General features: G+C 45.4%; 1 protein-coding gene across 1 annotated transcript; it reads right to left on the bottom strand.

Annotated features, from left to right (window-relative positions):
- Window positions 1–7: 7 nt before the first annotated feature.
- LOC132384786 (citrate synthase, mitochondrial) lies at window positions 8–27628 on the bottom strand. Its single transcript, XM_059956292.1, has 11 exons — window positions 27271–27628; window positions 9174–9221; window positions 7820–7927; window positions 5733–5798; window positions 5426–5557; window positions 4926–5114; window positions 4150–4349; window positions 3279–3408; window positions 2314–2415; window positions 1010–1219; window positions 8–642 (listed from the first exon to the last, which is right to left on the bottom strand). Exons 1-11 carry the CDS (start codon window positions 27322–27324, stop codon window positions 472–474), a joined length of 1410 nt encoding a protein of 469 aa, XP_059812275.1. The 5' UTR covers window positions 27325–27628; the 3' UTR covers window positions 8–471.
- Between the last annotated feature and the right edge of the window lie 344 nt (window positions 27629–27972).

Raw genomic sequence — 27972 nt, 5'->3', positions numbered from 1 at the left:
GAACCAAGCCAGTAATAAAAACATTTATTTTCCTGCTTTGAATGCTGAACAACCTGAGGTATGAGACACAATAAGTACATTTACACAACTAAAGTCCAATAGCTCTCTCTGCCAATGTCAGCACAGTGGGTTGGGCAGTGAGGGGAGAGAGATTACTTGAGGCTGGCTCACCCTCACCTCGCCCACTTACTAAGGAGTGTGTGTGCGTGCGCACGCTTTCATGTCCGTCCGTCTTTGTGTCTAAGTCAACATAACACGTCGCCCATTCTCTGACAAAAGATTTTTTTTTAAATTAGGTATCCTTGCTTTTGTCCTGCTCCCTTGGTGCCAGCAGCCCAACCCCCGCCCCCCATCCCAGCTGAGACAAACACAGTATACATCTCATTCTTCAGGTCGTGCCATTCTCTGAGGGCACTGACCAGCACCTCCTCCTCCAGCGACAGTCATGTGGAAGGGCGTGGAGTCCTGCCATTACCCCAACTTGCTCTTGACCAGCTGGATCAGGCCGTCTGTGCTCATGGATTTGGGACGCTCCAGCGGGAAGCCCAGGGCGCGGCTCCAAATTAGCTGGGAGAGCACGCCAAGGGCTCGAGATACCCCAAACAGCACAGTGTAGTAGTTCATCTCCTTCATTCCATAATACTGTAGGGGAGGGCAGAGAAAAAGAGACATGGGTTACAGGGAGTAGTGGCTCACCTACTTCATTCTCTAATACTGTGGGGGGGTGGGGGAGGGAAGAGAAAAGACAGCAAGATGTTACACACAGGGTGTAGTGGATCACTTCCTTCATTTTCTGATATGGGGGAAGAGAAGAATAGAGAGGTTACAGAGTGGGGTATTTAACCCCCTTCATTCTCTAATATTGAGAGAAATGGAGGTTGTGATAATGGAACAGCTGTAACATACTGAATAGTCAGTTGGGTTAAGATCAAGCACAGGACTCTGAGGGAGTGTTACATGTCAGTACCCTCCAACAAACCCTCCCCAATCCCTTCTCCTTGCCCCTCACCTGAAGCAAAACACCACTGTGGGCATCCACGTTGGGCCAGGGGTTCTTGGCCTTGCCCTGATCCAGGAGGACCCCTGGCACAATCTTGTAGAGCTGAGCCACCAGTTTGAACATGGGATCATTGGGGAGGTGCTTGAGGGCAAACTCCCTCTGGCAGGTGTAGCGAGGGTCGGTTTTCCTCAGCACGGCATGGCCATATCCTGGTACCACCTGCAAACCAACAAGGCAGTCACTGCTCTGCTTCTGGACACACACACCTCCGTGGAAAGAAGGATGGGGAGCATTAGAGACTAGCCCCCCACCCCCACATCAGCCCTCCCAACACATCCAAGCCTGGGGACACCAACCCACCAGCACCTGCTCCCAACATTGACCCTGGTTAACATCACCCCCCCCCCCTTATTAACCCCTACCACACACCTCCCCCCACACCTCAGCCACAGACCACCACCTCTCTCCTTCCCCCTCAGATCGCAGATAAGGAAAGGCAAATGTAATGTTAGCATTCATTGAGAGGTCAGGCAGCATCTATAGAATGTAACGCTGAGGCTTAAATACATTGGTCAGAGAACATTTGAAGTATTAAGAGCAGTTTTGGGCACCTTATCTAAAAGGATATGCTGTCATTGGGAAAAGGTCCAGTGGTTTACAAGCATGATCGCAGAAATGCAAGTGTTAATGTACGAGTGTTTGATGGCTTTGGGTCTGTACTCACTGGAGTTTGAAGGGGAGATCTCATTGAAACCTATAAGATATCGAAAGCTCTGGACATTTTCAATAGTGGGAGTCTCACTGCTACCATCAGGGTGGTAGTACAGACTCAATGTTTCAGAAATAGCTTTTTCCACTCAGCCAGATTTTTGAATGGACAACAAACCCATAAACACTACCTCACTTTTTGCACTAAAATGTTTGTATTTCTTATAGTAATTTGTTTTAATGATTATGTAATGCATTGTACTGCTGCTGCAAAGCAAATTTCACAACATGTCAGTGATATTAAATCTGTGATTCTGAACAGATAAGGAGGAATTTCTTCAGTCATCTGTGGAATTAATCGCCAGAGTGACTGTGGAGGCCAATCATTCAGTACATTTAAAGTGTAGGTTGATAGGTTCTAAATAAGTAAGGGTTTCAACAGTTACAAGGAGGCAGAAGAATGGTGTTGTCAGGGGAAAATGAATCACTTGAATGGCAAAGCAGACAATGGGCCGAATGGATTGATTCTTATGATCTGTGGCAATATTTCCCCCCATCCCAGAGACCATCTGCACTATTTCTTGGTCCCATCCTCATCCACTCACCCTGCCAGAGTTGAGGGTGTTCCAGATGAATTCCCTCAGCTTCTCGTCAGACACCTCACCACCCAGCTCATTCTGCAAGTTGGTCAGCCACATCAGCACCTCCTGAATGTCAGGGAGAGAACACACAAGAGTCATACCAGCCCTAGCTGTCCGTGCCTGCCTGAGCTGATCCTGACTCAGTAACTCCGTAAATCCCTTCCTGTCCATGACTGCTGGTGCAAGCACCTCAGTCCCAGGAAACTGGATATTTATCCAAACCACCCCCACCAGAGACAAACACCACCCCTCTTTCCAGAGATTAAAAAGATTAGCTTTGTCACATGTACATCAAAACAATGCAGTAAAAAGCGTTGTTTGCATCAAATCAGCGAGGATTGTGCTGATCAGCCCACTAGCATCACCATGCCTCCAGCACTCACACAGCATGCCCCAAATCACTAACCCTAAATGTCTGTCATGGGAATGTGGAAAGAAACCTGCATGGTTAAAGAGAACATGCAAATACCTTACAGACAGAAGGAACCAAACCCTGATCTGATGAATCATACTCCCCTCCCTCTCCGGAGACCAACAGCTGGAAAAATGGTGGGTTGAGCCTTCTACACCGCCCCCCGCCCCCCCCACCGGAGAGTGGTCCAGGCCGAGTCTCCAGTGACCAGAACAGAGGCAGGACTTTCCCCAGAGTTTACCCCCACTGATTCACATTCCCAATGTGACGAACATTCACCTCAAGCTTGTGACCCCAGTAACTCCCAACCTAATTCCCCTTCCCAGTGTCATCCACAAATTTATTCATCTCATTTACTACATTATCATCCAAATCGTTCATATAGATAAATAATGGACTGAGCACCAATCCCTGTGGCAACACCAAACACACCTCCGTGCCCTACACCCTGACATCAGTGCCCCACCTGTGGATTAAACAGCTCCCACATCCTCTCCCAGTGCAGCCAACACCTTACCTGATTGGCAAGTCCATGAAGAGGGCCTGCCAGTCCATTCATGGCAGCCCCAAAACACAAGTAAGGGTCAGAGAGGGCGCTCCCCACCAGGTGGCTTGTGTGTGCACTCACATTTCCGCCCTCGTGGTCACTGCGGACAAGGTAACAGTGATGACAGTTAAACCAAGTCCAACCTAGAATAACGTGTGAGAGCAGAGCTCCTGGAGAGGGCACTTAACAGGCCTCGTACTGTCTCTCCAGATCAACATCCCAGCACCACCCACCACTTCCAGAACTGCATTCCAAATCATCTACATCTCCCTGTCCCGAAGTGGGCAGTGGTCAGGGAAGTGAAACACTGTTTTACAACTCCCTGATGCAGAATCTGCCTGCAGACAGATACACCTGGGGAAAGGAGGACTTGGTTACTGCCCACACATCTCCTATATGTAGTATAAAACCAGAATGCATCCTGTCACATAGTAGACAGTGGTGGACAAGGGGGCTTGGACTTGGACTTCAACCACACCACACACCCTGCATCTTGTGCTCCTGACCCAGACATTGCCCACCCAATACCGCATCCGAGAGCAGGGCAGGTGCAGAACTCAGACACGAGATACTGCAGGTATTGGAAATCCCAAGGAACACAAACTACTGGAGGAACTCAGGTTAGACACCATTTTTGGAGGGAATAAAGCAGTCGCTATTTCAGCCCTGTAGGGTCACATCCTTTTTATTTCCCTCCACAGATGCTGCCTGATCTGCCGAGTTCCATGAGTGTTGCTGCAGAGGAGCACGGTCAGGTGAAGGGAAGGTTGGCTCCAGTGCAGACACCAGGAGAGACCCAGGCACTGACCTCCACTTCTCTGCCAGAGTAGACAACACTGACCTGTGGATTGTGAGGTAGAGTCTCATCAGCTCAGTGAACTCAGGTTGAGTGTAACCCAGCATGTTAGTGAAGTTGTGTGACCAGTCCAGGTCAGAGTCAATGGCCCCAATACTGCTGCCTTCTCGGTACAGGTTCCTGTAGATCTTTGCCGCCACGCAGGGCAGCTTGGCAATGAGGTCCATCGAGTCCTCATAGATAAACTACAGGAAATGGTGGGGAGAGAGGACAATCAAGTTAAGGCTGCATTGAAACAGCTGCAGCAATTGTTACAGCTCAGAGGATGACCAAGATAGATACCACCATCCTCCCACAGTGACACTTCTGGGAGCCCAGGAAGAGGGGCTTAGGTGAAAGCAGTGGGCCAACTCCACTCCAAGAGTGCAGACCTCAATTACCAAGTCTCAGGGTAAACACACTGCAGGATCCCCACCAGAGAGCCAACTGCTTGGTCTGAGGGTCCATTGCACACTCACCCAACCCTGCAGTCCCACCCCAGCCCAGACCCACCAATTCACAATCATCCCACACATTTGCCACCACATCCACCCTCCTTACATCCCCATACTTTGTCTTGTTGAAGTACAGATGGGACAATCCCTCCACTTCTCCCCACAGACTGGCTCCATCACTGCCTCAAAATATTTATCCCTCAAATCCCCCTTACCTCTGTACTTGGCTGTGTTGTAAGGACTGGACAACCCTTACACCCCTCCCCACAAATTCCTTCCTCAATGCCCCAATACCACAAAACCTCCCTTCCCACTTCCCCTCCTTACCTCCCAATACTTGGTCTTGCTGATGCCCTCAGAGTATGCGCGGGCGAAGCTGCTTTCACTGTTGAGGGCTGTGATGGTGGCACTCAGCTGTGACATAGGGTGCAGGTTGTTGGGAAAGTTGTCCAGCATGGTGACCACATGGGAGGGCAGGGCCGCTCTCCGTGCCCATTCCCGGGACACCCAGGTGACCTGTGTTGGGGGTGGGGGAGAGAAGGGTCAGTCCATAGCATAGTAGAACATGGCAGGGAAAGGGGCACAGTGAGAGAATGGTCTCACCCCACCCATTGCCAGCTGGCCAGGCCCACCAAACTTTGGGGTGGGAGGCATTTTTCCATTTCCCATCTAGCTGATCACATGTACCAAGATACAAGTGCAACACTTATTTGCGTGACATCCAGACAAATTTTTAACACATAGGTGCATCAAGTTAGTACAAAGGATACAATGTGCAGAATATCATGTTACAGTTGGGGAAACTACAGTTTGCACAAATCCGTTACCTGTTCCTCTGTGGGGATTTCTCCAGTCACGAGCAACCAGAACAGGCCTTCAGGAAGGGGCTCTTCTCCTCCGGGGACTTTGGGCAGAAGCTTCTGGCACTCTGGGATGCTATAGCCACGGAAACGGATGCCCTAACAGAGAGGGTCACAAATTCACATTCCATCTGTAAGCATGTGTGGTCAAGGGTGCGGGAGGGATGCAGTGCAGAGAATGAGTGAGTGGGGGAGAGCAGAGTAAGTATAGTGAGCTGGGCCAGGAGAGTGCAAGGGATCCCAACCCCACACAGATTCCTTGCCACCTACATACCTCCTCCGGATCCAGCACTGACGTCTCATACACCAAGCCCTTCATTCCTCTCATGCCACCGTACACCTGGGAAGAGCAATGTTATTTGTTAACTCGGAGACTGTTCTGCACCTCAGCTCCAACCTGCCCCACAGGGACCACGTTAACACAATGCAAGGAAAATACCAACCCTGTGGCCACGGGGGTGGCCTTTGCTTTACAGGGAAACAGCCTGTTCCCTAAACTGTCTACTGTAATATAATTTCCCTTTCAACCCTATAGCTTTTTTTTGTGTGCCATACTCTGCCAGAACCTCGGCAAACACTTTCCAAGTGGTTGTCTTGGAGGAAAGATTCTGTGAGTGGTCCCCCACGTCCTTCTCACAATGCAGTTGTTTTGTTTGTTCGTTTTTTTTTACGAGGCCAAGTTACAAACTCGACACTCAACCCAGCATGGATGGAAAGAGTGCCCAGGAACAGCCCAACTGGGTTTGCACTCAGGAACCTTCGCTCCAGAGTCCAGCACTGACATCACTGCACCACCAGCCAGTCCCTATAGCTTTAATGGGGTCCTTTTTACATCATCTCACACCTTATGACATCCACACCCAATAGGAGTATCCCTCATAAGCAGTGGAGGGTGGGAAGTTGCCTAGCACAACACAGCAAGCCTTTAGCCATTTCCAGCTAGTACCATTGAGTTTCAGAACAATGTTTGACGCCAGAGCTTGTGGTGGTGCGTGAAGTGGGAATGGTTGCCTAACGTTACAGCAAGCTATGGATCAGGTGGGTTGTTGAGGGAGTGTTGGGCAGATAAAAAGGCAATTTGGAAAGTGAAATGAGGATAAAACATTAAATGGTAGGGCACTACCATTGATCTGATTGCACATTGTATCTGACTGTACATGTAAACAATTTTAGTGTGTAATTTCCTCTTGCATTCCCCTTTTATTGCTTGTACATTGCGACAGTCATGCACCATAAAGATTTTTGTTCCCTCATGTTGTGAGATGGACGCAAGAAACAAAAATAAATTCTAAATTCACACTAAGGAATGCTGATGAACAGAGAGCTGGGCATGCACAATTCCCTAGAAATAGCAACACAGATAGGGTGAAAGAAGCATATGGTATGTTTGCCTTCATAGGGCACAGCTGAGGGGGATATGTTTAAAATTTACAACAGTTGACAGACCTCACTTGGAGTATTGTGTAAAGCACTGATCACCACACTTGGGATCTGCTTGCACTGGAGGGGGTGCAGGGGATTCACCAGGGTGTTGCAGGATTGAACTTCGTTTATTGGGGAGAGTGGATAAGGTGGGCTTTTTTTTTCCTGGAGTGAAGGAAGTCAGAGCCACAGACAGGGTTGATAGTCAAAGAAAAAGTGGGCAAGTTTAAGGTGAGAGGAAGGAGGTTCAAAGGGGACCCAAAGGGCAAGTTTCCCCACATGCAGAGTGGATGGTATTTGAAAGTTGCTGCCAGAGGTGGTGGTGGAGGAATCAGAGACCCAGTGTTTGAGGAAGATTTAGACAAATGCAAATGGGGGTAGGAGTAACTTAGGGTGGCACTATAGCATATTTACAGTGCTTGTGACCTGGGTACAATTCTACTGTAAGGAGTTTGTACATTCTCCCTGTGACTATGTGGGTTTGCTCCAGGTGCTCTGGTTTCCTCCCACATTCCAAGGACATGCGGGTTAGGTTAACTGATTACATGGTGGAATCGGGCAGCATGGAATCATTGGACCAGAAGGCTTTAAATAAAATCTCTAAAGATAGGGAGGCCGGGTGGAGATCCATCTCTACCAAAGTGCTTTGCAGGTCACCCTTGGGCAAGGTGTAGTACCTCTTTAGCCTATATCATACAACACAGCACATAAGGAATGAACCAAATAAATGTCCTAACGAGAGCATAGGGAATTGGTGTTGAAGGGTAAAGAGGTAAGCTGAAGGAAGTTTGTGCTGACCAAATCTGTGACCCTGGGGATGACTAACAACGCTGCAGTGTCAAGAGGAGGCACAACCATTTTGGAGATGGCCACTGGCTGCCAGTCAACACTGCCCAATCCACCACCTCTCTATACCACAAAAACAATCATAACCCTTACCATGTCAATACTGATCTGTCCAATGATCGTTTTACCATGCTGCTGTTTGAATGCCTTGATCCTGGACTGTTCCTTGGGGATAAGGTCAGCAAGAACATCCTTCAAATTCTAGAAAAGACAAGTGATTGTTAAACACTGCACAGGGGCTACAATTGGTTGCTTCCACCACCAAACCACCTCGCATGCATCCATGCCCCTTGTTGGGTCAGTGTCACTCAAGGAACAAGGCTACCTCAAGATGCTGATCCTTGAAACACACCATAAACGAAGCTGCTCTGACACCTTGCAGCTCTCACACTGATGAATCATGAACGCCACCCACCAACCTCTACCCGCCCCAACACCAAAGTCTGCAGGTGCAGATGCTGCCCACGTTCTCCGATGTCATGGATAATGGAAGTCAACTCCAGCTGTGAGCCTATGAACTGGGGAGCTGGATGGAGAGAAATATAAGGTGGCAGGTGATAAGCGAGACCAGATGAGGGGGAAGGTAGGTGGGGGAGGGAGGGGATGATGCAAGAAGTTGGGAGGTGATAAGTAGAAGAGGTAAAAAGCTAAAGAATGAATCTGATTGTAGACAGTGGACCATGCAAGAAAGGGAGGGAAGGGACCCAGAGGGAAGAGATGGGCAGATGATGAGCTGAGAAAAGGTGAGGGGGTAACTGAGGGTGTGGTTATCAGGAGATGAAGAAATAAATGCTCATACCATCAAGTTGGAGGCCATCTGTACGGAATGTGAGATGTTACACCTCCAACCTGAGTTTGGCCTCATCATTCAGCAGAGGCCATGACAGATGTCAGAATAAGAATGGAAAAATCAAATTCCAATGGGTGGCCACAGAGAGGTCCAAACTGTTGCAATGGACAGTGCAAGAGCTCAGCAGATGAGTAGATCCAGGTGAAGGTTGGAGGGGTGGGGATGGGGGTGGAGAGAAGAGAATGGGAATAGTGCCAGAAGCTGGGAGGTGCTGGGTAGACGGGCTAAAAATGGCAATCCGATGGATGAGAAAGGTGCAACACAGAATAGTGGATGGGAGAAGCAAGAATGGGCGAGAAAGTGGTCGAACAGCAGGAATCAAAGTGGAATGAGAGAAGCTCTTTAAAGAAGAACACTTGCTCAGAGTGGGCAAGCACTTGAAGAGACTTTGCAGTGAAACAGCAGAATGGACAGAAAAGACTACAGATTCTCAAGTCTGGAGCATCACAGTGTGATCAGCAAGGGGTGGAGGGGGGCTGTGGGGATGGAGAGAACAGTCAGGAAACCCAGGCACAGATCCAAGCAATAAGGGGACATGGAAGTGACGTTACAGAACCAAGGGTGTGGCAGTCCAGGGACAGCAGGGAAACTACTCACCGTTGAAGAACTTTTACTCCGCGAGGCAACTACAATGCACGCTGAATTCTGTTTAAAAACAAAAGATGTTCTTTGAATAGACCATACAAAGAAAGCATTCAGCCCATCTAGATTAGGCTATCTTTCAATTATGGCAGATTTGTTTTCCCAATTAACACCATTCTCTTGCCTTCTCCCTGTAATCTTTGATGTCCTGACTAATCAACTTATCAACCTCCACTTTAAATGTGCCCAAGGACTTTGCTGCCACAGACATCTGTGCCAAACTCCACAAAGATTTACCATCTGCTGGCTAAAGAAACTCCTCCCCATCTGTAGTCTCCTCCACAATTGGAAACATCCTCTCCATGTCCACTTGATCTAGGCCTTTCAATATTCAGTAGGTTTCAATGAGATTCTCTCACATTCCTCTAAACTCCAAAGTGTACAGGCCAGAAACAATCAACCACTCCTCATAACTAAAGAGTGGGAGACATTGTGTGTGGTCTGTACATTTTCTGTGACTGCACAGGTTTTCCCTCATGCTCTGCTTTCCCTCCACATTCCAATGATGTGTGGGGTCAGTGGGTTAATCAGCCACTGAGTCGTGTCTCCTCAGTTTGTGAGTGAGGCAATAGGAATGTGGGGATGAATGGATTGTGATCAGTCTAAGTGGATGGCTGATGATTGGCAGGGGACTAGATGGAGTGAAGGGCCAGTTTCCCCTGATGTAGGATAATGACTTTATGACGTCCTTGAGGGGGTTGAGAACACAGATGTTTGAACACAAGGCCAAGTCAGAAACATTGCTAAATAATCAGCAGCCAGCTCAGGTCGAGGATAATGGCAAAATCTCCAAACAGATAATGTATGTTCCGTAGCAAGGTCACTGGAAGTACAAAATTCTGTTGTCAGTCTTCTGATTACAAGTTTAGTATAATACTCCTCACTTTCCCCATTTGCTCACCAGACTCTCTGTGCTTTATGCGCCAGCACTTGTGGGTGGGGTGGGGCGGGGGGGAAGAGGAGCTCACAAACCCCAAAAAAAAAGACAGTAAACTTTGTCAAAATCAGCATACCTTGAAGAGACTTCAGTCATATCCAACTATCTGGATGTACCTTAACTTGGTGCGACAGCAGCTCTGCCCATGACCACAAGAAACTAGAGTTGTGGACACAGCTTAGCACATCACAAAAACCAAACTCCCCTCATGGACTTCTCCTTACCTCAGTAAAGCAGCCAGCACAATCAAAGACCCCACCCACCCCAGACATTCACTCTCTTCTCCTCCCTCCCCCAATCCATGGGACAAAAGATAAAGCTGAAAAGCATATGGCACCAGAATCATGGCAGCCTCTACCCCATGGTTATAGGAGTACCTGATAATTTCCTAGCACGATAAGGTGGACTTTTTGAACCCTGATCAATGATCACAGGAGCTGTAATGACATTACACTAACCACTGTTACTGTGTTGCTCCTAAGGGATTATTCTGGAATTCAAATCATGGACAGCTGAGAGTAATTAAAATGGGAACCAACCTAAAGGAAGTATGCTCAAAATTTAACTTCAACTGATACTCAAGGCTATTGAAACTGATCATTTGGTACAGGGCATTCTGATTTGATCCAACCAACCACACGGGAGCTGACAATAGATCATTTACGTTAATTGATGATCATTAAAAATTTCAGGATAGGATCAGAGAAAGTAATAAGTGGCCAACTCCGGTATCAAAGTTAAAGGTGTATCCATGCCAGTCAAAGAGTGTCAATTTACGTTCAGAAGCTTTCAGACCAGAGACTAATATTCAAAGAGGTACTGCTTGTTAGGAAGGCCTCCCATTGTAAATGTGCAATTTGACAAAACTATTTGTCTACAGTTAAAGTGTTAAAGTTAACTAGATAATTATGACCACTGAAACTGTAGTCAATCATTTATTGTCATGTATTTAAGAAGTCTAAAACATGGGAACACAGAACTAGATTCCCTCTGAGTGATCTCTTCTTGAATAAAACTTTTATACCACAAGATCCAGCGACTTAGGTGGATGTTTACGCTAGTGAGAGACTCTCAAACTCTTAGTTGCAAAACAAAAAGGGGGCAGTCATTTAAAACTCAGGTGCACAGGAAATATTTTTTGTTGGACCTTGAGAATTCAGGGTTGTGGAAGTTAAATGACAGGGGTATACAGAGCACAGCAGATAAAGATTTGAAAGATCTGGGACCAGGTGGAACTAGCGGCAAATCTCATGCTGAATGGCAGACCAGGCTGAAGAACCCCACACCCCACCCCAAATTCTCTTATGCACTTCATGATGAAAATCTCTTGACTTGGAAACATCCATTTCTTGTTTAAGATTACACTAGGCGAGATACTTACTGAGAAGTTCCATCTGAACTATTGCTAGACTTCCAGTGGTAAGCAACACTGAAATTCAAACATACTTTCTCCACTTCCCACCACAGACCACCTTGTGAATCACGTTTATCAGAATCCAGGTTTAGTATGACTGGTTGTGAAATTTGTTGTTTGACAGTGCAAGACAAAAATTACTCCAAATTACCACTACTGCCCTTCAGTCCTGGATCTCAGCACAATTCCAATTTGGCCTTTCACTCATTCTTCACCTTTTTCCTCCCCCCACCTCCACGCTATTTACGTATTTCATAGACACAAGACACTGTAGAGACTAGAATTGGAAACAATCTAATGGAAGAGATTGGGTCAAGCTGTGGGATTCTGCAGAGGCTGGAAACCTTGAGCAACACACAAAGTGGAGAAACTCAACAGGTCAGCCAGCATTTAAGGAAATAAACAGTCGACAGTTTAATCCCCACCACAGTTGCTGCCTGACCTGTTGACTGCCTCCATTTTGTGTGTGCTGCTAAGAAACAGAATGAGGTTGGTCATTCTTCAACCTAAAACACCTACAGTTCCTTTCCTTCCAGTGTTCTTCCAGCAGATTGTGTGTTATATGTTCTACTTACTGATTGCATGCCTGTTCTGCAGTCTTAATCTTGCTTCTCCTTGTCAATGCACCTCAATACCTACTAAGCTTTGAATCATGTCTTAATATCGTACTTTTCTAAGAGAAATGCCTTGGGGCCATTTTGCTGCAAAGGAGTTCAGGTGAAATCTGACAAAACTTGTCAACAGACACAGGCTGATTGAGTGTACAGCAGCTGTTTAACACTGTCCTTGAATGAGTCAGCCCATATGTTCACCCTGGCTACTGTATCCCCTGTACTATTTCCTGGAGTGCTTCAGGAGGTCAAACGGATCACAAGTTAAAAGGAGGCTACCACTGTATACCTATGGTGGGTCATTGTAACCTTCAGTTAGCAGTCCAGACCCAAGTTTCACCCAAGTGCCACTGCACTGGGACCACAGTGAGGTCATGAATTCAAGCTGGCAACATTCTGAAACAAACTCCAAGTTAATACAAGTCATGCTGCACCCTGTGAACACAGATCCAAATATACCACCATTTTAATTCGCTTTTGCCTTTGTTGCATCTCACTTTACAACAAAATAACTTGGCACTGCAATATTTGTCCACGATGCTATAAATAACGTGAGAGATGAGGACCAGTTCTAATTAGTTTGCCTTTATAGACAAGACTAGCCCAGATTCAACATGCTAAAGACAAGTCATGTTGTATTGATTTTAAAATTGTCACAAATTGATGGCTCTACCAGAATACCATTTGATAAATTAAGAAAACCTATACTTATTATAACTTAGCAGACAAACCAGCATCAAGAGAACTCCAGATTAACTGAACCCTGTCGTTTACTAGGGGCTGCTTCTACTGCATGCAAATTTGGAAAAGACTCAACTCTGCCAGAGATTCCAAAATTGGCAACAGGCAGAGAATTTCAAAAGTGTACAGAGTGGTGCCAAGTTAAATCACAGGACTAGGAATCCAGAGGCTATTCTAAGCGAGGGACGATAGTTCAAATCCCACTGCAGCAACTTCCAAATTAACATAATTAGGCCACTCAACCCCTCAAGACTAATCTCTTCATCGGTCCCGGTTTCCCACAGCTCTCAATCCCTCGTCTTTCTAAAAAGCACTTCCGTCTTTAAATACCAGTATTCTGCCCACCACCACCTTTGGGGGCAGGGAATTCTTGAGGATCCCCACACTCAGATGTTCTTCGGCACCACAGTTTAAATGACTACTCCCCTCATCTTGAATCTATTATCCCCTCATTCAACTCTTGAATTAGTGGAAATCTCAATATCTACACTGTACTACATGTACCCTTAAATTCTGATTCAATGAGATCACCCCTTATTCTTCTTAACTTCAAATAATACAGATCAACTTTTCAAACTGTTTGTCTGAAAACACATGTACAACAAAACTCATCAAGAACCATAGTCTGAGGATGTGTTGGGGCAGCTCACAAGTGACACCACACTTCTGGGCCAACATAACTTGCTTACAACTCGCTAACCCCTAACCCATACATCTTTGGAATGTGAGAGGAACCGAGTATCCAGATGAAACCTATGCAGTCACAGGGATAACATGCAAACTTCTTGCAGACAACAGAAATGAACCAGGAATGTGCCTGCTGAATCTCTAGTACTGGCTCTGGTGCAGATATATCCTTATTCAAAGGGACCCTAAAACAGTGTACAGTACTCCAGGTGTAGTCCCATCTTGATCCACTGGTACTCTATAAATCTAGAACTTTTTAAAAAGACATCTTAACTACAGGGTTGCTGCAAAAAGCCAGTCCTTTCAGGAACAGTTCCTGCTGATTGGAGGGTGGCTAATGTTGTCCCACTTTTCAAGAAAGGAGGGAGAGAGAAAACAGGGAATTATAGACCGGTTAGCCTGACGTCAGTGGTGGGAAAGATGCTGGAGTGAATTATAAAAGGGGAAATTACGACACATTTGGATAGCAGTAGAAGGATCAGTCCGAGTCAGCATGGATTTATGAAGGGAAAATCATGCTTGATTAATCTTCTGAAGTTTTTTGAGGATGTAACTATGAAAATAGACAAGGGAGAGCCAGTGGATGTAGTGTACCTGGACTTCCAGAAGGCTTTTGATAAAGTCCCACATAGGAGATTAGTGGGCAAAATTAGGGCACATGGTATTGGGGGCAGAGTACTGACATGGATTGAAAATTGGCTGGCTGACAGGAAACAGTAGTGATTAACGGGTCCCTTTTGGAATGGCAGGCTGTGACCAGTGGGGTACCGCAAGGTTCGGTGCTGGGACCACAGCTGTTTACAATATACATTAATGATTTAGATGAAGGGATTAAAAGTAACATTAGCAAATTTGCTGATGACACAAAGCTGGGTGGCAGTGTGAAATGTCAGGAGGATGTTATGAGAATGCAGGGCGACTTGGGATGGCAGATGCAGTTTAATGTGGATAAATGTGAGGTTATCCACTTTGGTGGCAAGAACAGGAAGGCAGATTACTATCTAAATGGAGTCAAGTTAGGAAAAGGGGAAGTCCAACGAGATCTAGGTGTTCTTGTACATCAGTCAATGAAAGCAAGCATGCAGGTACAGCAGGCAGTGAAGAAAGCTAATGGCATGCTGGCTTTTATAACAAGAGGAATTGAGTATAGGAGTAAAGAGGTCCTTCTGCAGCTGTACAGGGCCCTGGTGAGACCACACCTGGAGTATTGTGTGCAGTTTTGGTCTCCAAATTTGAGGAAGGACATTCTTGCTATTGAGGGAGTGCAGCGTAGGTTCACAAGGTTAATTCCCAGAATGGCGGGACTGTTATATGTTGAAAGATTGGAGTGACTGGGCTTGTATACACTGGAATTTAGAAGGATGAGAGGGGATCTGATTGAAACATATAAGATTATTAGGGGATTGGACACACTGGAGGCAGGAAGCATGTTCCCGCTGGTGGGTGAGTCCAGAACTAGAGGCCACAGTTTAAGAATAAGGGGTAGGCCATTTAGAACAGAGATGCGGAAAAACTTTTTCACCCAGAGAGTGGTGGATATGTGGAATGCTCTGCCCCAGAAGGCAGTGGAGGCCAAGTCTCTGGACGCTTTCAAGAGAGAGTTAGATAGAGCTCTTATAGATAGCGTGGTCAAGGGATATGGGGACAGGGCAGGAACGGGGTACTGATTGTGTATGATTAGCCAAGATCACAGTGAATGGCAGTGCAGGCTAGAAGGGCTGAATGGCCTACTCCTGCACCTACTGTCTATTGTAGTCTGACTTGTGACACTTGATCCACAATTGCATGAAGGTACAGTTCCATCACAGGCATAACACCCCAACCCCGAGGAAATTTTCAAAAGCTGGTATCTGAAGGAGGCAGCATTTATCACTGAGGTCCTTCACCATCTGGGACATGCCTGCTTCTATTTACTACCATCCAGGTGGCGGTACAGGAGCCTGAAGATCCACACTCAATGATTCTGGAACAGAGTCTTCCCGTTATCAGATTACTGAACAGTCCATAAACACATTGTTATTCATTTTGAACGTTGCAAAGATACAATTACTGTAAATTACACTGTACTGCTGCCACAAAAAAACATTTCACATCATACAAGTCAGTGACAATAAATTTGATTCTGATGTGGCCTTGCAAGCCATCCAATCCTAACAAACTGATACATTGTTATGGGCACCACACCACTTTCTTCAAAGGAAATTAGGAATTCAGGATAATCAAGAGGCAAGGCTGCCTGAAATTAAGAGCTTGCATCCCTATCCAGATTAGGAGTTCCCTAATTCCCCAGGATCTGAACCAAACACCAAACAACTAGACCAGGCATTGGCAAACTACGGCCCGTTAAGCTTTTTAATCCGGCCTGCAGAACTTGATGAAATTATATTAATAAACCTTGTTAACGTGTTTTCCCCGCAATTCTGGCGTTTTCCCAATAGATGACGCACTCTATATACATTGACCTTTGTTGAGGTGCAGCGTATTACTCCACATTTGCGCTTTACTCTTTGTTCGGCTCGACCTATTTGCGTGAACAGGCGTTCAGCGTCATGAACATCAACAAAGCCAGCCACAGATCCAAGTTAACTGACCAACACCTCAGATCCATCCTGAGAATCGCCACAACAAAACTAAATCCAGACTTTGATGCGCTGGCTAAAAAGGGAGACCAACAACACTGTTCCCAATGAAATTAAAAATAAGTTTCTTCGTTGTGTTATGCAAAAAATGCTTTTGAAAATATTTTTTCAATAAGCCTTACATGTTACATGTCATTTCTGTTAAATGATGGACATGAGTAGTGCGCAGGTGCATGTACGTTCTCAAAATAAAAAATGCGCTCCAGATCAAATAACGTGCTCCGCATACTGGCACTCTGTCCCTGTTCTGTCTTTGTGCTGGTCTTTGTTCGAGTTTTGGCACAGGGGACAATTGAGTAAGAAGGAGCAGGACAAGTAGACCTGCATCTCCTACCGTCTTTGAAATGAAGACAGTCAGGAGGAGAGTGATGATGATAATATCTTGAAGGATAACAGAATTTTCAGTGCTTTAAAATAATAACTGTTACTTTTTAAAAAAAGCTGTATTTTATTCATTTAATTTTCAGTGTTTTAAAAGTCATTTCAATAAATAGCTAAATACCATGGGACTTCAAAGACAGATATTTTGTTGTAATGCATTTGTTCATTTTCAATTGAAATTAAAGCACATGTTTTCTACATATCCCATGATATTTTATTTTCTCTTATGAGGTGTATTACCAAAACACTCCGTCCATCTGCTCCTGGTCCGGCCCCCCTGTCAAATTTTAGAACCCTTTGTGGCCCACAAGTCAAAAAGTTTGCCCACCCCTGAACTAGACCATTCCAAATTTCTTTTAAAGGTAACGCTGAGGTGCCTATAGTGTAGCTGGACAAGCCCTGCCAGACTCCAAGTTCCTATAAAGCTTGACATCGGTGGTTGAGAAGTTGTTGGAGTCGATTGTCAAGGATGAAGTTATGGAGTACCTGGAGGCATATGACAAGATAGGCAAAACTCAGCATGTTTCCTTAAAGGAAAATCCTACCTGACAAACCTAGTGCAATTTTGAGGAAAATACAAGTAGGCTAGACAAGGGAGATGCAGTGGATGTTGTGTATTTGGATTTTCAGAAGGCCCCTCATGAGGCTGCTAAACAAGATAAGAGCCCATGGAATAATGGGAAAGTTACATATGTGGATAGAGTGTTGGTTGATTGGCAGAAAACAGAGAGTGGGAATAAAGGGATCCCATTCTGGTTGGCTGCCGGTTACCAGTGGTGTTCCACAGGGGTCCGTGTTGGGGCCACTTCTTTTTATGTTGTATATTAATGATTTGGATTATGGAATAGATGGCTTTGTGGCTAAGTTTGCTGATGATACAAAGATAGGTGGAGGGGCCGGTAGTGCTGAGGAAACAGAGTCTGCAGAGAGACTTGGATAGATTGGGGGAATGGGAAAAGAAGTGGCAAATGAATTACAATGTCAGAAAGTGTACGGTCATGCACTTTGGTAGAATAAATAAATGGGCAGACAATTATTTAAATGGGGAGAGAATTCAAAGTTCTGAGATGCAATGGGACTTGGGAGTCCTCGTGCAGGATACCCTTAAGGTTAACCTCCAGGTTGAGTCAGTGGTGAAAAATGAAGGCGGCGAATGCAATGTTGGCATTCATTTCGAGAGGAATAGAGTATAAGAGCAGAGATGTGATGTTGAGGCTCTATTAGGCACTCGTGAGACCACACTTGGAATACTGTGTGCAGTTTTGGGCTCCTTATTTAGGAAAGGATGTGCTGATATTGGAGAGGGTTCAGAGAAGATTCACAAGAATGATTCCAGGAATGAGAGGGTTAACATATGAGGAACGTTTGACCGCTCTTGGACTGTACTCCTTGGAGTTTAGAAGAATGAGGGGGGACCTCAGAAACATTTCGAATGTTGAAAGACACGGACAGAGTGGATGTGGGAACGTTGTTTCCCACGGTGAGGGAGTCTAGTACTAGAGGACATTTTTTTTTAGCCAGAGGGTGGTGAATCTATGGAATTTGTTGCCACGGGCAGCTGTGGAGGCCAAGTCACTGGGTGCATTTAAGGCAGAGATTGATAGGTATCTGAGTAGTCAGGGCATCAAAGGTTATGGTGAGAAGGCAGAGGAATGGGACTAAAGGGGAGATTGGATCAGCTCATGATGAAATAGCAGAGCAGACTCGATGGGCCGAATGGCCTGTCTCTGCTCCTCGTCTTATGGTCTAAATACAAGATGAAGATGCCAGAATTTGCATGCTAGCATCTTTCTATGCCAGATTTTGTGAACAAATTAACAATTTAACATTTTGATATGGATTCTGTTTTACCTTCCCGCTGCTTGCCCTGGATAAGCAGAAGGATGGTGTGCGCACGAACAAATGGATTCATTGACTTGATGTTTTGACCACTACAATTAACTCAAAAGCCTCTCTGCTCAGCTCCCATTACAACATAACGCCAGTTGATGAACAGGAGCCCCATTAGTCAGGATCAGGTTACGCAGTAGTGCTGCCCAATGATGCCTGAAACTCCACAGACATGGCCACAACCACCATCGAAACCCTGTGCACGTGGATATCCAGTTTTCCATGTTACTCAGCTCTCCAAACAAGCTCCTCACACAGGAAGCTGCCTCTTGGTTTGCTAGTCCCATAAAAGTTTCACTGTTTTGCTGCTTCTCCTCTACCATCAACTTTCTGAATGGTCCATGAACACCATCTCATTTTCCATTTTTTTTTGCACAATGTATTTTGTTGCAAGCAAAATTTCACATTATTGATAATAAATTTGATTCTGCCCACTTATTCCAATACTACAGAGAGGGAAGTGGATGAGTTTGAATCCACTGAGGTACTCAATTAACCTTTAGGTTGAAATTTGTCTATTAATACAAATGCTTCTCGGTTCAGTTCCCAATAAAACCTTAAATGTTCGAAGATTTCACCTGCTATACATCAGAGGGATTAAAAAGATGGAGTTAGAAAGAGCCCAATTCTCAATAAACTGATTCTAACTATTAGTTTTAATAAGTTTCAAAATATCAACTATAATTTTGAAGTATAATAAAACATCTCAAAACTCAAAACATCTCAAATATAATAAAACATCTCAAAACTGCAAGTGAATCCAGTCACCTTAAACCTGTACTCCATGTTCAATTGCAAAACCTGTCCTCATTCTCAATGCAAAATTGAAAATAACAGTTCTGCAGGTGCTGCATGTCACACTAACAGGGACATTTAAGTGGGACACCTGCAGGCATGTTTAATCAGCTTTGACACTAAAAGCTGGGGGGGGGAAATGCATGCCCCTGCAGTTGCTATCCTTGGGTTATTGTATTATATTGCTATTAAATCATAAACAAAGATATTCTCTTCTTTCTCTCTCTCCCCCCCCCCCCCCCAACCCAATTGGGGAACAGATACAAAAGCCTGAAGGCATGTATTTGCTTGTCAACTGTATGCAACCAAGCTAAACTGGGAAAGAACAGTTCCCGGGGGGGGGGGGGGGGGGGGGGAGGTGGATGGGGGGAGAGGAAGAGGGTTAAATCTGCCAAAACTCAATGGCTCTGCCTGCTCAATGACATCAACAACTTCACATCCTGTAACTTAACAAAAAGGTTCAACCCCAGTGAGGATGCAGTAGTGCAGTAGTCATAGTCACTCGTCTACAGTGAATGGAGGAGCCAAAATTGTTCATGCAATACAGCAGGCAGCCAGGCTCTTCAAAATCATTTCATCCTCAGCAACCATCGAACACATTTAGACTAAACCTACCTTAATCCCATTTTTACAGCAGAGAGTTTAGCTGACAAGACAGTCAAGGAAAAGGGAATGGGGAGAATCTGTTGCCAGATTTAAGTGAGGTGCTATGAACTGGAGTGACCCAGGAAAACACTGGTTGAACAGAAAGTGACAAAAGATGCACTGCTACTTTCATAGGTTATGGGAAAAGCATTCTTAATTTCTGGAGAAAGATGTCAGCCTGCTCTTGTCTGTGTTGAGAATAATCCATAAGCTTCAAGAGCTTGGCCTCAATACCTCCTTGTGCAATTGGATTCCAGATTTTCTCAGTTCATTTAGACAACATCTCCTCCACGATCTCCATCAGCACAGATGCACGAGGCTGTGTGCTTAGTCCCCTGCTCTACTCGCTTTACACTCACTGTGTGGCTAAGTACAGCTCCGATGCCATATTCAAGTTTGCTGATGACACCACTGTTAGTTGAATAAAACATGGTGATGAATCAGCATATAGGAGAGGGACTGAAAATCTGGTTGATGGTGTTACAATCTCTTGCTCAATGTCAGCAAGACCATGGAGCTGATTTTTGAGTTCAGGAGGAGGAAACTGGAGAACCATGGGCCAGTCCACTTCAGAGGGGTAGGTCAGCAACTTTAAATTCTTCGGTGTTGCAAGAGTAATTGTGAAGGCATGGCAGTGCCTCTACCTTATTAAGAGTTTGTGAAGATTTGGCATGACATCTAAAACTTTGACTAACCTCTATAGATGTGTGGTAGAGAGTATATTGACTGGTTGCGTTATGGACTGGTATGGAAGCACCAATGCCTTTGAATGAAAAATCCAAAAAAAGTAGTGGATACGGCCCAGTCCATCACAGGTAAAGCCCTCCCCATCATTGAACATATCTACACAGAGCATTGCTGCAGGAAAACAGCACCCTCACCACCCAAGTCATGCTCTCTTCTCACTGCTGCCATCAGGAGGGTGGTACAGGATCCTCAGGATTCAAATCACCAGATTCTGGAACAGTTATTAGCCCTCGACCATCAGGCTCTTGAACCAGTGAGGATAACTTCACTCATCCCATCTCTGAAATGTTCCCACAATCTATAGACTCACTTTCAAGGACTCTCATTTATTATCTATTATTTCTTTCTTTTTGTATTTGTACAGTTTGTCTTCTTTTTCCACACTGGTTGAATGCCCAAGTTACTGGCTTTCATTGGTTATCCTATTACGGATTTGAGGATGCCTGCAAGAAAATTAATCTCAGAGTTGCAATAGTGACATGTACTTCAATAATAAATTTATTTTGAAATTTTAACTTTGATTGGCTTGACATACCAAGCTACATGACAAAGAACCATCAAGCACAGCACTTCTCAGGCATCCCCTTGTCCAGAGGTCATCCACCCCAGGTGAGAGGTGCTGAGTGCCTTCTGGAATCAACTAGAGTAACCCACAGAACCAGCAACCTCAGCTGAATCTACTATGTAGAAAGCAAGCACTAAGATTTCAAGGGCAGCAATAAATTCAATCTGCCATTCTCCCCAATTTAGTCAAAAGGCAAGCACTCAGATTAATTACATTGCTGATTAGTGTGCTACACATCAGTTACTGGGGGGGGGGGGGGGGAAGAGAGGAGAACATCAAGTGAGCAATATTTGCTTTGAACAACAATAGAAGAGGTGTTGGAAATACTCCCCAGTGTTAGCATATTAGATAGATGAGCGTCACTGGTGTTTTCCTGAATCTGTCCGGTTCAGCCAAACATGGCAGACAGGAAGCAGCACAATTCTCACAGCTGGGGCTGGGGGCAGAGTGGATTAGTCCCTTACAGTCTAGTCCTCCGGCATTACAGCATTAGACCCTCATATCCAGAATGTCAGGTAGCTGTGGAGGAGCCCATGGAAAGTGGGAAGTGGAAGAAAGATACAAGTTAGGAGGAGGAAAACAAACAAGACGACATTTTGTGCTGCAATTGTTCAAGATGTCAGTGAGGCCACATCTGGAGTATTGTGCTCAGTTTTGGTCACCCTGTTATAGGAAAGACGTCATTGAGCTGGGAAGAGTGCAGATTTGAGGATGTTGCCAAAACTTGAGGGTCTGAGTTATTGAGAGGTTAAGTAGGTTAGGACTTTATTCCTTGGAGGGAGATTGAGAGACTGCATAAAATATTGGGGGCAGAGATAGGTTATACATATGGTCTAATTCCAGGGAAAGGAAACCAAAGAAAGAGGGCATAGGCTTGAGGTGAGAGCAAAAAGATTCATTAGGGACCCGAGGCACAACTCCTTCACGCTCAGGGTGGAGATATGGAAAGAGCTGCCAGAGAGAAAGTAGACGAGGTGGGTACATTGGGAGAAGGCAGGGAAGTGGGGATGACTGGAAGAATTGCATCAGCCCATGATTGAATGGCACTCGATGGGCCGAATAGCCTACTTCTGCTCCTATATCTTATGGTCTTATATTTGGATAAGTGGATAGGAAAGATTTAATGGGATAAAAGCCAAATACAGGCAAATGTGACTAGCCTAGGTGGCCATCTAGGTCAAGTGGATTGTTGGCATGTTTACGCTCAGTCTTGCTAGCTGCCAACTCTAAACTTACACTATCAGCTGATGTATGCTAGTGTTTCATGTTCTCCCTGTCATGGAAGAGAACAAAGACTGACCCCACAGTATCCATCCAGCACCACTCTTCTTGGCTGTGATCTGTAGTAGCTATTTTTGTGTGTTCTCAATACAGGCAGCACCATCATCCCAAAATGGACGTGAAGGGTGAACTCAAACTGCAGTTCATGATACAACAATTCTGTAGTTCTCAGTGTTCTCATCTATGCTCTATCAGAAAGGCACAAAAAGATCCCAACACTAGGAAAGACTGATAGGCTGGTGCTCGTATTTTTTCCAGTAATTATATTTTCACAGTGGGTGGGAGAGGTGAGGAGTCTGTACTATTGAAGATTGTAAATAAAAGGAACCTCTAATGCTAAGGAGTTCAGGAGAGGTTCCTTTGCTTTGACAAGGGAGCGTTGAGAATAGGTGCTCACCACATTCAGGTGGATTGAGGGAAATACTTAACACAAAAAGGCAGCCATTGCAGTGGGAGATGAAACATCCCAGCCCCAGAACATTTCTGGGGTTGTTCAGGGCAGTGAACCATGCCCAACACTTCCAGCTATTTCCTCAATAACCTTCTTTCCCAAGGTCATTAGTGAGAATGCTCACTGATGATTGCACAATGTTTGAAACAGCCTTTGCCTGCAGGCAGCAACACCTGGACAAAGCTCAAGCGTGGGCTGATAAGTACCATTTGTGCCACAGAAATGGCAGACCACAATCACCTCCATTGCAGAGTAATACAGCACAGAAAAAGGCCCTTCAGTCCAATTCATCATGCTAACCAAGATTCCAATCCAAGACAGTTCCATTTGCCTGAATCCCTGTAAACCTCTTATCATGGACCTGTCCAAAAGTATTTTAAATGTTATTAGACCAACCTCAAATACTTCCACTGGCATCTTCAGTATATGCACCACCCTCTGCATGAAGTAATCCCTCAGGTCTCAAATCTTTCCCCTCTCAGTATGCCCTCTAAATTTTAGATCCTCTACCCTGAGAAAAACACTGCACATTCACCCTGCCCACCTCTGCTAGGTCACTCCTGTCTCCCAACCTCCAACTCCTAGCCTAACCAATGTCTCCCATTAACTTAGGCACACGATTTCCAGCAATGTTCTCAAATCTTCTTTGCAGTCTTTCCAGTTTCCTGATGTCTTTCTTAAAATATGATGACTGTATACAATACTCCAAGTGGAGCCTCGAAGTCTTGTAGAACAGGAACATCGTTCTAACTCCTATACTCAATGCCCTGATTGACAAAGGCCAGCATGTCAAATGTATTCTTGCTTAGTCATGACACTGCTTACAAGGAACTACAAACTTGTACTAAGTCCCTCCATTCTACAACATGCCATGGGGTCCCACTGTTCACTTAGAAAGCCCCATCCTGTTTAGACCTTCCTAAAATGCAATATCACATTTAACTTGATTAAGCACCAACTGCCATTTCTTTGCCTACTTACCTGGCTGATCAAGAGTCTGCTGTAGTTTTTGATAACCTTGATGTCACCTATTTTAGTGTGGTGTGCAAACTTGCTAACCATACCTTGTACTTTCACACCCAGTTTATGTGAGAGACTTCCGACCTATGACATTAGCACCACCAGTTCCCACACTATTACATCTTGGATTGGGCGGAGCATTTGCAAGTGCCAGTTAGACTGGCTAGATCCCTGTGGCAAATGATTCACTTACGAACACCCAAAAGCTGCTCCCAAGCAACATGCAGGACAAAGCAGCCTGCTTCATTGGCACCCCATCCACCACCCTAAGCATTCATTTTATCCATTACTAATGCACCTTGGCAACAGTGAATGTTATCTACAAAATGCACAGCTATTATTCATCCAGGCTACTCGACAGCACTTCACAAACCCACAGCCTCTACTGCTGAGGACAAGAACACTCATCACACAAGGACACAACCGCCTGCAGGTTCCCTCTAAGCCTGATGCTGTACTGATTGGGAAGCTTTGTTGCTGCTTGATCAGTAGGTCAGGGAACACTCTCTCCAACACTGTAGTGGGGAGCACAATCACCTCAAAGACTGCAAAGGTGCAAGGCAGCCCACCTTCACCTTTCAGGGCCCTGAGGGATGGACAACAAACACTTACCTTACCAGTGATGCCAAGATGCTGGTTAAGTAAATTATAGCCAAGATAGCTGCAGGAAACTTGGAAAGTACAAGAGGAAGGCTATTGAGTTTCTTGTACTTGCTGCCAAGTACAAGAAGCTGCGACAGAGAGCCCCTCAAATACGGTGCAGGAACATTTCATTGCTTTGAAATCAGTTAGCAGCTGATTTCAGTTTTTCAATTCATGGCGCTGTTGTTTGAAACTAGTTTTAAGCTGCTCTCTCGTTTATCTCAGCATGCTCTCCCCCTCCTCACAATTACCCCCCCCCCCAAAGTACCTTGTTAACTGTAGCTGTCCATTGGAACCCATTTGTTAAAACATAATTCAACCTTCTCTTTTCTGAGCAGGAAAAGATAGAGGTGTCCCACCAGTGAGAGAGATGAACTTTCACAATAACAGACTATACAGAAGGCAACAATTCACCACACTGGAGAACCCAACCAATTTGCTTCACCCTGTCCTCAAATACCTCTGCAAATCCCTCCAGTACTTATCCAGTTACATTATAAAGCTACCACTAAACCTGTTTCCACTGCCACTTCAAGTGAGAGGAGGCAAGTTAAAAGATATGTAAGGTGGGTGGGTGCTTGGAATGCACTGCCAGAGGTGGTGCTGGAGGCGAATACAATAGTAGCACTTAAAAGTCTCCTAGATAGGTACATGAATGTGCAGAGAATGGAGAGACATGGACTTGTGTAGGCAGAAGGGTTTAGTTTAGTTAATTAGTTCGTCACAACATGGGGGCCCAAAGGGCCTGTTCCTGTGCCATACTGCTCTGGATTCTATAAAAACACCACAAACATCATTTCCCTTTTCGCCTTCCTTGACAACACCATACATGCAACACTAGCTAACAACACTCTACCACAGGTCTGAATGCACCGACCCATCACCCAGAGACAGGTCCCTGCCCTGGGGACCAGAGACAGGTCCCTGCCCTGGGGACCAGAGACATGGACACCATTACTGGTGCCACATTTGCCAAATTCAATTTCATGAACTGCTTGTCAAATGTGGTGAACAGACCAATGCTAGGAGGTTATGGCAGGGGTGTTACATTAACCTTGAACCTGGTGTTGTTTTGTCCAGCATTAATGACACCAGCGTGGAAAGCTCATGAGAGACAACCATTTAGCCCAAAATCATGCTGACCAGGAATGTCCTGCTTAAAAGTGGGGAAGTGTTTCTGCCTCCACTATTAGTTCAAGGCAACAAGCTCCAGACCTCACATCACCTTGAGGGAGAACAATTCTCCTCCTCTCACCCTTCCACCTTTTGGTTTAAACCTCAGCTCCCTGCCCTTTGACCCCCTTCTAAGGGAAACAGTCCTTCCCAATCAGACTTTTCACGTCCTTTGCTAATACTGTTCCAGAGCCAACCTCAAATATTTCCTGAGTTAACATTCTCCAGTCTTGGCAATACTCTTATCTCTCCCTTGACCTCCCCAGTGCAGTCACAGTGTAGTCCAGAAACAATGATAAAAAGCTTTGCATGTGCCCTTCTGACCACATTATCTAGCTGCAATGTTACCTTTGAACATTTACTCTAAGGTCCCTTTGTTCCCAATGCTCCTCATTTATTGTACATGACCTTGTCTATAGTAACTCTGTGAATATTAACTCATACATCCCCAGTCTAGTGTTGCTAGAACACCAAGTAGCTCAGGTCCATCTGTATGTAAAACAGAAAGGTTCTTTTAACTAGCCAAATATACAACATGGACTGTAGCCTACACTAATCACTCATGCCATTTAGAATTTGAAGACATTTTAGTTAGGCCCCCAAAATGTTTTACTTCAGGAATAACATGAAATCGGGATATTCCCTCAACACCAACAATCTCATGCAAGTCAAGGCCAGTTTGAAAGTCTCAGAGGGGATCGATTATGTGGCCATTAGAAGGGGGCATCTGAAGACCCAGGGTCTGATTGCATTAAAGAGGATTGGTTACTTCAGTGTCAAAGGGTACAGGGATTGGCAGTTGGCCCCTAGAACAAGGCTGGACTTCAGCTACCAGCTTCCATCCAGTACCCCCTCCACCATTACCCCCCACCCTTATCACATGCACTCAATCTCTTGATTGAGTGCCCTCTCCCCAAACCCTTCCTGCACAACTTACACCCATACCTCTTCTATCCAACTTTTCCCTTCTCATCTTCCCTGGCCTTACACTCACATCCGTTCTCACCTCCCTTTACCCTCATTTTATTATGCCCACTCAACCTTTACCACTACCCAATCCTTTACCTTGCCCTCTACACCTCACCTACCTTCTTTAGCCCACATTCTCAACCCCTTACCCTCATTCCCATTTCCATCTCCTCACTCTCAAATTCACATCTACCCTTCTCCCCCTTTATCACCCACTCCACACACCTCCATCCTCAGAACCTACACCTAACTACACCGTCCATTTCCCACCCACCCCCGACAAACTCGAAAACCCAGTCAATTGCTCACACCCCGCGGACGGACTCCCCAACTCCATAGCAACCGGGCGACCGCGGCCTAGTGGTCAAACCGAAGCCCGATGCCCGCCCAGCCACGCCGTCGGTTCCCACGTTCACCCGGCTGCCCAGCTCCCCGGTTCGGGAAGCCGGAACCCACCGCCTCACCTTGGCACTCCGCAGCAGCATAGCCGCCCCTCTGTTCGCTGCCAGCAGAGACATGATGCTCAGTAGTCAGCCACAAGGTTGAAAGGTCTCACGGCGCCGAGAAGGAAAGACGGCATTCGCGTCACTGCTCAATACGCCTGCGCACAAAAGGGAGGAGCCACACAACGGGATGACGATCGCATGACCATGAGTCGCTGCCGGGCGATGGTTGTAAATGACCTGCCCAGACTCATCACGCTGATTGATGGCCCACTCCTCAGGGGGCGTGTATGGTCTGCCTGCTCTATCCCGCTCCATCGGACTTCCGCCCCCTCATTGGCTTTCTGCTCGTCAATCAGACAGCTGGCATACTATTTCCCTGAATTGTGGAAGCTAATTAATATTAAAATTTCCAAGGGCACAAATGACACATATTTTAAGACACTCTTATGCAGTGTATAAAGCAAAGCAATGAAAAAAATGCAGTTAATCTGACTACTTACAATCATACTTAAATATATTAATACAGAATATAACGTTTCCAAATATATTACATAAAAACTTTGACTTTATACGGCTTAAATAATACAATAAAGTGAGACATAATTCCATTGTCTCATTTCAATGCATTAACAAGTGTATTATATAATTCATGCTAATATCCTGAAATAATTAGGAATTAAATGAATGTCCTTGAGGGATAGCACAACATCAATGGAGTGG

The sequence above is a fragment of the Hypanus sabinus genome, chromosome X1 (genome assembly GCF_030144855.1).
Source record: "Hypanus sabinus isolate sHypSab1 chromosome X1, sHypSab1.hap1, whole genome shotgun sequence".
NCBI lineage: Eukaryota > Metazoa > Chordata > Chondrichthyes > Myliobatiformes > Dasyatidae > Hypanus > Hypanus sabinus.
This window is presented reverse-complemented; position numbering and strand designations above follow the sequence as displayed.

What these genes read in the sequence shown, in the direction of transcription:
- LOC132384786 (XM_059956292.1), bottom strand. Translation starts at nt 27,324, where the DNA reads ATGTCTCTGCTGGCAGCGAACAGAGGGGCGGCTATGCTGCTGCGGAGT. An exon ending in CAGTGCTGGATCCGGAGGAG is followed by an intron (nt 5,558 to 5,732) that starts GTATGTAGGTGG and finishes CCTCTCTGTTAG; the next exon opens with GGCATCCGTTTCCGTGGCTA. An exon ending in TTCATGGACTTGCCAATCAG is followed by an intron (nt 2,416 to 3,278) that starts GTAAGGTGTTGG and finishes CCTGACATTCAG; the next exon opens with GAGGTGCTGATGTGGCTGAC.